Source organism: Neodiprion lecontei, chromosome 7 (assembly GCF_021901455.1).
Source record: "Neodiprion lecontei isolate iyNeoLeco1 chromosome 7, iyNeoLeco1.1, whole genome shotgun sequence".
Taxonomy (NCBI): Eukaryota; Metazoa; Arthropoda; class Insecta; order Hymenoptera; family Diprionidae; genus Neodiprion; species Neodiprion lecontei.
In genome coordinates this window covers 10,242,996-10,253,337 of record NC_060266.1, presented here as the reverse complement: position 1 = coordinate 10,253,337, position 10,342 = coordinate 10,242,996, and the positions used below count along the sequence as shown (strand labels likewise).

General features: G+C 45.1%; 1 protein-coding gene across 1 annotated transcript; it reads left to right on the top strand.

Annotated features, from left to right (window-relative positions):
* Positions 1 to 259: 259 nt before the first annotated feature.
* LOC107226442 lies at positions 260 to 1,931 on the top strand. The gene is made up of 4 exons (XM_015667261.2): positions 260 to 307; positions 558 to 659; positions 768 to 971; positions 1,065 to 1,931. Exons 1-4 carry the CDS (start codon positions 260 to 262, stop codon positions 1,929 to 1,931), a joined length of 1,221 nt encoding a protein of 406 aa, XP_015522747.2.
* The last annotated feature ends 8,411 nt before the right edge of the window (positions 1,932 to 10,342 follow it).

Below are 10,342 nucleotides of genomic sequence, written 5' to 3'. Positions count from 1 at the left end.
GGATCGGTATTAAGGGAAGGTAAACGATTATAAGTATATTGTTGTTTATTAGTAGTCAATGCAACGGAGTCGGTCGAGGAAAAAGGGTATGGTCTTGGTTTAGAGGGATAGGTGTCTTGCTTGAGCGCTAGGATGGATCTGCCTAGTTTTGCGGGATGTAGGAGGCAAGCTAGCCGCGAGTTACAGAAGAATCTGCTGACTCGCGGACGATAAGAGCAGACTACAGAGCGTAAGGTAACTAAGAGTGTGGGAAAGGAATATGAAGTCTGGAAGACGTAACACGCCCCCCCTTAGGGAAGAACATTCGGTGAGGGTACGGAATAGAATGTTCGGAAGGTAGTGGAATGCCATGAAACGTACTGACTCACTTACAGAATATTACAAAGAAGAGTCTTAGAATATAGCGCCTAGATGTTGGTGCGCGTTTAAGTGGGTTAGTATACATTGGAACAAAATTTTCTTAATGACATCTTATAAATTCGGTGGTATATGCATACGCGGTTAGCACGAATCGAGATGGCAAGAGGATTCCGAGGCTCATTTGCTCGAAATCAAAGGTTGCGCCTCTTAAAACGCAATCGTTACCGAGATTGGAGCTCAACGCAGCTTTGATTTTAGCAAAACTTTACACGATTGTCAAAGAAGCTTACGGGACGAAAGTAAGCAATACTCACTCATGGAGCAACTCCACTATCGTTTTGTGTTGACTATGGTTGGAACCGAGTACGTTAAAGACATTTGTAGCAAACAGGGTATCGAAAACACAGGATCTGACAGAAAACGCGACGTGGCTTCATGTACCGTCGCCGGATAATCCTGCGGATATACTCTCGAGAGGTATCACCGCCGACGAATCAATAGAAAATCAGCTGTGGTGGCACGGACCGCCGTGTATCGTCGATAGAAATCGATGGCCGCGTCAGGATCAAGACCGGGAAATGCAAACGCCGGAGCTAAAAATTGTGGCAACGGTAACAATTCGTGCTGACGAAGAAATAATAGAAAGGTTTTCATCGTACGATAAACTACGTAGAATCGTGGCGTATTGTTTTTGTTTTCGAAAGGAGAAAACAAGAGAACGAGTGATCGGACCGGTAACAACCAACGAACTTGAGAAGTCGGAAAAAACACTTGTCAAGAGGACACAGCGCCAAGAATTTCAGAAAGAAATTTTCGACCTTCAAGACGGACGAGACTTATCGAAGAGCAGCAAACTCATCGCATTCCGTCCCTTCTCAAACAAAGAAGGAGTTCTGCGCGTCGGGGGAAGGCTGAGACATGCCGAGATCGACATAGATCAAAAAAATCCGGCGATTTTGCCATCAAGGCATACGTTGACGAAACCTATAATTCGACAGGAGCACGAACGATTGCATTACTGCGGAACGGAGCAGTTATTAAGCGCCCTCAGACAAAGATTTTGGATCTTGAGCGGCAGAAGAGAGATCAAAAAGATCGTGAAACGATGCGTCCAATGTTTCCGCTGCAAGCCAAGAGGCCAGGAAATCATAATGGAAGATTTGCCGAAAGCACGTGTCGTCGGATTTAGGCGACCCTTTACCTGCACAGGGGTAGACTACGCGGGTCCTATAAAAATCAAAGAGAGCCGACGCCGCGGTAGAGTGCACGAGACCAAAGCGTACACATCAGTGTTCGTGTGTATGAGCACCAAGGCCGTACACTTGGAATTAGTCACGGAACTGACTCCCGAAGCATTTATTGCCGCGTTGAGAAGATTCACCGCCAGAAGAGGTATCTGCAGCCAACTCTATTTGGACAATGGTCCGAATTTCATTGGAGCCAATCGAGAGCTCAAGGACATTCACGAGTTCCTTCGCAAAGAAGACGAAACTATCACCACTCATCTTGCAAAGCAGCAGATTAAGTGGAGTTTTATACCACCGCGATCACCGAATTTCGGAGGCTTATAGGAGGCCACGGTGAAGGTTATTAAAAAACATTTCTATGTCGTTACGAAAGGCTTAACGCAAATATTTGAGGAGTTTTATACGTTGCTCGTAGAAATTGAAGCGATCCTCAATTCGCGTCCGCTTACTCCTTTGTCAAACGATCCCTCAGACCTATCCGTCCTGACAACTTCACACTTCCTTATCGGCGACTCGCTAATGCAACCGGTGCAACATAATCTCTGTGAGGTTTCAGACAATCGCCTATCGCATTGACAGCACGTACAGAAGCTACGACAGCATTTCTGGAAACGCTGGCATGTGGAGTACCTGCAAAAGCTACAGCGTAGACACAAATGGTTCACCGGAGACGGCGGTCTTAAAATTGACAATTTGGTCATCCTGAGGGATGACAATACACCGCCACTGCAGTGGAAGATGGGATGAGTTATCGAGCTTCATCCGAGAGCGGATGCTGTGACGCGAGTAGTGTCCGTGCATACGACGAGCGGAATTCTCAAACGATCAGTACGCAATTTATGCTGCCTGCCAATCGAGGAACAGTTCAAAGATTAAGGGAACTGATAAACGATGAAGCAATTTGCCAAAGCTAATACGATGTCCGCGAGCAGCGTTAAAAACAAAAGTCTATTATTACAATTATCTACGTACTATACTGATACATTATATAAGTGATTCTTTAAATTTTTCTTTTATTATATACAAATTATCACATTAATCATAAAATTTATGTTATATCGAGCCAGTGATCGAGAATCCGAACATGTATTATTAAAAAGACGGTCATTTCAAGGGGGGCAGAGTGTTCGGGAGTCTTCGATTATTTTCAGTCGCCTGCGAGCGCCACAGTAGAGGGGGAAAAAGAAAAAGTCTAGTCATGAGCAATGGCCGAATAAACGATTACGCCAAAATATATTGCAATCTAATATCGTAAAAATGTGCATAATTATTCACCCTAATAAACAATAATGAATCGTTAAATTTATTAATCGAGTCTTCAAGGGTTGCTGTTACCGTCTTCGCGCTTACAGCTTCCGATTCCTCCGTGCTTCCAGCAGAATCATTGCTAGGGGCGGTGAGCGTGACCGTAATTGCAGTAGACCTCTGGTCAGACGTCACCCTTGCGGACTCGGCTGAAGACGCGGGTTCTTGGGGACTAACGAGGGGCTTGACCTCTACGGGGGGTGGAGGCTGTAGCCTTTTCGGAGGGAGTATTGGTGAGGGCAGCATACTGCGATGCAGGCGCTGTAAGGGTGGTCCTGAGCTCTCCGATTCTGATTCAGAGGGTTTTGCAGCGGTGGGTGTTAAGCGCCTCACGGGTCTTGAAACAACCCTCCCACGTGTACGTCTCGCCACCGTGCCGGAGCTCTCCGAGCTCCCCTCACCTCTTTCAGGTACCGTTGGCACTGCAGGCACGCTGCGTAGACACGAGCGTGTGCGCGCTGCTACCATTGATGCATCGGCCTCTGACGGGCCAGCTGATGTGCCAGACGTTGACGCACGTGTGCTAGACGTCTGGCCTTTACGAGTACCGGAGGGTTTTGAAGGCGAAGATGAAGGCAATGCTTGCGTTTTCTGACTGACGTTCGGCTCCGTGTCCGAATCACTCGAAGACGAGGTTATCATCGGGTCTACGGGATTACGGGAAAGTGCATCGGCATTCACATTTTCGCGCCCTGGTTTATGTTGGAATTCATAATCATATTTACACAATCTAATTTTCCATCGACTGAGCCTCTTGCCTGGATCGAGCGTAGAGCGCATCCATTTGAGAGGCTCGTGATCGCTTACGAGCTAAATTTCCTTCCATAAAGATATGTGGAGAAATGTTCAATTGAATCGATTAAAGCCAGACACTTATGTTCCGTAGTTCCGTAATTCTTTTTAGCATTCGAGAAAATTCTGGAGTGATGAACGACTGGTAGATCATGGCCATCGTGAATTTGTGACAACACTGCTCCGAGTGCAAGATCCGAAGCGTCAGTCGTCAAGATGAATTGTTTGGGCAAATCGGGATACTGCAAAATCGGTTCCTGACACAGTGCTTTGCGAAGGTTGCGGAAGTTGTTTTTCTGCTCCCGCTTCCATACGAATGTTTCTCCCTTTTTGAGCAAGTCTGACAAGGGTTTCGATCTGACAGCAAAATCGGGAATAAATCGACGCTAATAACCGGTAAGTCCCAGAAATTTGCGTATGTTTTTCTGCGTTCTTGGGTGCGGAAATTTACGCACAACCTCCAATTTCTTCGGGTCCATTCGCAACCCATCGCGACTAACGATGTGCCCGAGATACGCGACTTTGCTACGCAAGAACTCGCATTTGTCCGGCTCGAGGCCGAGGTTAGCATCCTCGAGACGTTGCATAAGACGACGGACTTCAATCCGATGCTCCTCGAGAGTTTCCGCAAACGCGACAATATCGTCAAGATACACCAACAACTCCATGCCCTGCAACCCGATCCATCAGGTGCTGAAAAGTCGCAGGCGCGTTCTTAACACCCTCGGGCATGCGAGCGTACTCATAATGCCCGTTTATCGTAGAAAACGCTGTCTTTGGAGAGTCACTCCGATCCATCGGGATCTGCTGAAAACCGCTCGCTAGATCGAATGTCGACAAATACGTAGCTTTTTCCAGCTGTTCGAGAATTTCAATCATATTTGGAAGGGGGTACGCGTCGGAAATTGTGTTCTCGTTCAATTTACGAAAATCGATTACCATGCACATCCGAGGATTACCTTGGGAATCGGGTTTTTTGGGAACGATCCAGACCGGCGAGTTATACGGGGAGCTTGAATGAATAATTATTCCGTCCCTTAGCTTTTTCTCAACTTGCCGTTCTAGTTCCGACCGATACACCAAAGAAAATCTATATTGTTTTGCGTTTACCGGCAGCTCGTCCACCGTCGAGATTCAATGGTGAACCTGCTCCGTATACCGCAATCTATTGCCTGGTAGCTTGTACATGTGAGGGTAATCCTCAATGAGATTTATAACATGTGCACGCTCTACCTCGTTGAGCCTGTCTAATGGCAGCGATTTAGTTATGTCTTCTACCCGATCCGTCGGCGGAGTAGTCTCAACGTCGCTACCTTCGGAACTTTCTCCGCTCCAATAACCGTCCTATCGATAATGCTCGAAATCTTCGAGTTTCTGAGGCACGATTTCTAATTCGACGTCGTCGAATCGCGTGTTTATTGCCAAGACGTAGCACGATCCTCCCGAAGGAGAAAAGATACTTTCTCCGATAAACACACCCGGTTGAGTCTCGAATTGCGGTAAATATCCCTCCTTTAAATTCGCATTTTTCAAAGGAATGCTTATTTGTTCGCTCGTACGCGCGCGCAATTTATAACTTCGTTTACCCGAGGTGATTTTTGCTACTAACACGCGCTTTGTTGGTTTCGCGTCGGAAGGAGGCAAACCTACGAAAGGCTCAGGTCGGATAGGATCACTCGAGGTGACTAAAGTATTGTGATAAAACAAAATTTCGGCTTTCTCCGCGAAAAAATACGGTTTATCGATTAACGCGTCGCTTTTCAGTGGCAATTTTCGGAACATGTAAAATTTAGTCAGTTTTTCGGAAATATGAAGGACAACAGAGCCGAGTGTCGGAATATCCGATTCCTCTAGGTCTGTTACCCATATTTGATCGTTAGTATTAATAGTTAAGTCTTGATCGAGTGCACTAAGTTTGATTAACCTAGCCGAAGAACCCGTGTCAAGGAAGAATTTCCCTTTCTTATTACGAAGTTCGGGGGCAGCCAATTTGACTACTGGGCTCTCCTCGGCGGTGGGGGTCCAGAAGACGAGGCATCGTTCTCCAGGTACCCCACTAATTGTTGGTGTTCTCGGGGTCGACTGGATTCGCTTGCTCCCGTCGGGCTCGCAAGGGAATCTGTCCAGCGAGCCCCAGGGCAGTTTAAAAGCTCCCTTTCGGGGAGTGCCCCGGAGAAGACCGACGTTTTAACGGGCAGCACGGGCAACCTCTATTTTTCTTACAGCAATATTTATATCCGCAAGCCGTTGCCGGTCGAGAATATGACATACCCTGGCCACGCTCGCGGTTTTCAGGCGTTCGCGCGGGTTTCAAAATTCCGGGAGCCGGTTGTGGCGACTGGCTTCGATACGTAGATGATTGTCTATTTTTCCACGCCGTCGGCGACGGAGATCGAAAGTCGTAGCGAGTGTATAGAACACGCGCTGACTCATCCTTACTCGTTTCATTAGCTTTCCGTCGGCTGTCTCGAAGCGCGAGTTTTTCAGGGATTCAAAAGGCTGCTTTGAGACTTTCTGGCTCACGCAAATCTACCGCGGTTCCAATGTGGGAAGGCAAACCGCTTATAAATGAACTCATCGCGATGTGATGTAGCGGGTCCTGGTTTAACTCTGGCGGTTCGATGCCAAAATGAGATTTGAACGCACTTCTTTCCTCGCTAAGCGAAATTCGCTTTTTATCGTACAATTGCCCAACGGATTGATCGCGCTTCATTCGAATCGACGAAAGAGCCTCCGTGTAATACTCGTGAGTTTTTCCGCGGGCGAGACGATTCTTTAGCAATTTCACCAACCCGGCCACGGTCTCAACTCTTTTGCCATAAGCGCAGTCTCGCGCGTCGTCGCGTAATCGCGATATTATCGCGCTGATATACTGTGGTTCTGCCGCGGCCGGCACAAACGTGGAAGCGTTTCGTATATCCTGCGAAAAGTCCCTCAACGGCATATTTTTCCCGTCGAACTCGGGAATATTTGCGAAATTATTTTTTACAGCTGAATTTTCGACCATTGTAGTGACGCTAGCGACCAATTCGTCCGTCACATCGGCGGCCACATTGGCCGACGCGTGATCAGGCATTTTTGTCAAGTCCTGGGGAAGGGAGATCGACAAAGATAGGGGGTCCCGTTATCTATGATTCGACTCCCTCGTTATAGCACATAAGTACAAAATTCCAAAATTATAATTTCAATTCCAATTCCCAAAGGAAAAATCACCTAGTATCCCACTTCTGACACCAGTTCAGTATGTCACATGCGGAGTGGTCTCGGACGCGACTACTTGAGCCTCTACGAGAAGCGTAGTGGTTCATATTTATTTTTTCTGTGGATTAGCAGGTGATCGTTCTGTAGAAGGTGATCCTGGGAATTGGGTAGGAGATAAATTTACTTGGTTCGTTATTAATATTAGTAGAACTTTTATGGAATTCACAGCTTCAATTAAGTTCAATTAAAGATAGCAAGTTGAAATGCGGGACGAGGAAGCAACCGTTACAAAATGTTCTTAACCCAAATGTTCACACTCATTCGATCACTCACTCTTCGGTGGTTTCGCTACAATCCGAATCTGCAGAATGGCTCACACACGCGATTACACTCACCTACGATTAACTCTACACGTCTCTCACGAGCTCGTGGCACGAATGTCTAGCTTCGGAAGGGTAACGTCGCGACGCGAGACGCTTTGGCCAACACGTATAGAATTATAGGAATTCTCTCTCTAATCATCGGGGACGCTCAAAGACTGATATACTCTTTACGCGATAGCTTATGAAGGAGCCTGGTTCCGTTAAAGTTGGTTTGACTCTGTCTCTAACGGGACTGACTTCGCGCGCTCGTTCGGCACCCATTGGAGCGTCGGACAGCGAGCGAAGTTTTCGTCAGCGTTGCAAATTTGAAACAAAGGCTCACTTCGCGATGATCATCCTCGAAGCACGTGATCTCGCGCTCGCCTTATCCCAGTGTTGATTACACCCGGGATCCGGCGACCGCGGGAACGCTGACGTTGAGATGGTCTACTGCCCCGCTGCGTTTTTGTCGTGCCACGAACAGAAATATCCGGGAGTTATATTATATGAATTTAATAGTGGTTTGAGAATAATTACTGAAATTAAGATTATGCTTCTCCGTAAATTTATTTTATTTTAAAAGTAACATTGATGATATACAGGGTGGGGCATTTGAAGTGTGACAGAGCAATAGCACTCAAACTGTTGATGATACTGAAAAAAGTTTCATATGAAAGTTATATTGTTTGAAAAGGCCGACATACTGGACCATCCTGTTATTTTTTCGGTAGAGGCGCTAAAGCTACGTCAAGGTCAACTCCACTTTTTTTAAATCGAACCATGTATTTTTTTTCCACGATATTATTACTGATTTTAAGACAAATTCAGCGACCTACAACACAAGAACAATGTGGGCACGCGAAGTATGAAAATAGTCGAAAAATCGGATCATATCGGAATAATCACTTTCAAAGGATCCACTAACCTTGGGTTGAGGTACCTACGGAAGATGCTTGAAGTGATGACCCTCGAGTTGTAAACATTTGTCAATTCGCTGATGAAAAGACCGTCAAACTGCAGCCAACATTTGTGGTGTAATTCAGGCACATGCTTGGCCTATTCTTTCTATTATGTCGTCAGGCGTAGTAGGTGCTGAATTATTGAAATTGAAAATTCGCTTAAAAATCTATCTCAAAAGTATTCACGAGACTCCTACCTTGAAACTAATTATTTTGATTCAATTTGATTTTTCGATTATTTTCATCCTTCGCGTGCCTACAATGACCTTGTGTTGTAGGTCGCTGAATTTTTATTAAAGTCAGTAATAATATCGTGGAAAAAAAATACATGGTTCAGTATGTCGGCCTTCTCAAACAATATAACTTTCATATGAAACTTTTTTCAGTATCACCAACAGTTTCAGTGCTATTGCTCTGTCACACTTTAAATGCCCCACCCTGTATATTTATAAGTATTATATATATACATATATATGTCGGAAAAGAATAAAGAGGATGCATCATTAAGTGAATTCGAAACTTGAACTTTGAATGAGTCCGCCGTATCAAGCGTCAAGCGTTATTCAACATGCTTTGAATATAAAACAAACAAATGGTTTGTTTATAACAACGCTTGGATGAAATCGACAGTCACGGAAAAGCAAGCGAATTGACCAGACGTGTTGGGATCATCGCAATCCACGTAATGCAAATCCTACATCCTCTCCGCCTTTCCGAGGCTTCACCCTGACATCAAAAGTGGGATCAGAATCTGCTTCTCGCCGAGGAGAGAGACATGACGACGAAAGATAGCAAATGCTTTTGCAACAGCAGCAAAATAATTTCATGCAGATTATTGAGGCAATGAAGAAACCTTCTCAGACGAAAATCGAGTTACCTGAATTCGACTCACAAAAGGTGAGCGATACTCGAGCTTGGATTCGTACGGCAGACATGCGTATGTCAGAACATCCGCTGAAAGGGGCGTCGCTCATGAGCGCCTTGAGCCGTGCGATGGAAGGAGAGGCATTATCCTGGCTGACCCAGAACGTATTTGCCAAAATAAATTGGAATGAATTTGGAAAAATATTTTCTCTACGATTTGAATGTCCGGAAACCGTCACTGCTTTCTCAATGAGTCTTAATCAAGGAAGGCCAAAGGACGGAGAATGTATCGCCCCTCATTCAGCCACTATAATAACATCGTTGATAAACCGATGGACGTATCTCTCTATGGAACAGATTGCTGTGTCTTTTGTCCTCCGTCACATCTCTCAATTTGAACTACGACTTCAACGCCTTGCTTTCACGGAAGAAATTGAGACACGGAATAAATTACAAAAATAATTGAAGGCATTATATTACTTGAAGAGGAAAAACTCGGAACTTCACACTGAACAACGTCAGACCGAAGCAAAACGATTTAAAGAAAAATTGTCTACCAGCCATCTGAAGTGTTTCACCTGTGGGAAGATTGGTCATAAATCAACTGTATGCTATCAAAGAAAAGAGAAAAATGCAGCATCAAATGTGTGGCAGAGAGAAGCATCTACAAGCAGTGACGCGTGGAAGCCTATAACCTGTTTCGAGTGCAAGGAACCTGGGCATTATTCTTCACAATGTCCTGAAATGAATAAGAAGCCATCGTCAGGACGCTGCAACGGATCCAATATCGAACGACGAGTGGATATTTGTGAAGTAAATTCGCCTTCTGGCATTTTGAGGCATACAGGTGAGCAGTTTTCATTTGATTTTGATACTGGAGCCGAATGTTCTTTAATAAAAGAACCAGTGTTGCCAAGGTTCTCCAGGAAAAGACTCGATAATATCGTCAGTATGACTGGAATTGAACAAACAAGTGTCCATAGTACTATGCAAATTCTTACCAAAGTAAACATTGACGACATTGCCCTATAAATTCTATTTCATGTTCTGCGAAGTCATTATTTGAAGAGTGATATTTCGATTAGTCGCGAAACTTTGATTCAGGGTTTAACCGTGCTCGTATCTTCTAACGAATTGAAATTAAAGCGTGAAATCCGTGTCGATGCTTGCAAAATTGGAGAATCAATCGAAGTAAATTTCGACAAAATTGAAACTGACATGTCTTTCGAGTCGAAAGAACGGTTGCTCTCAG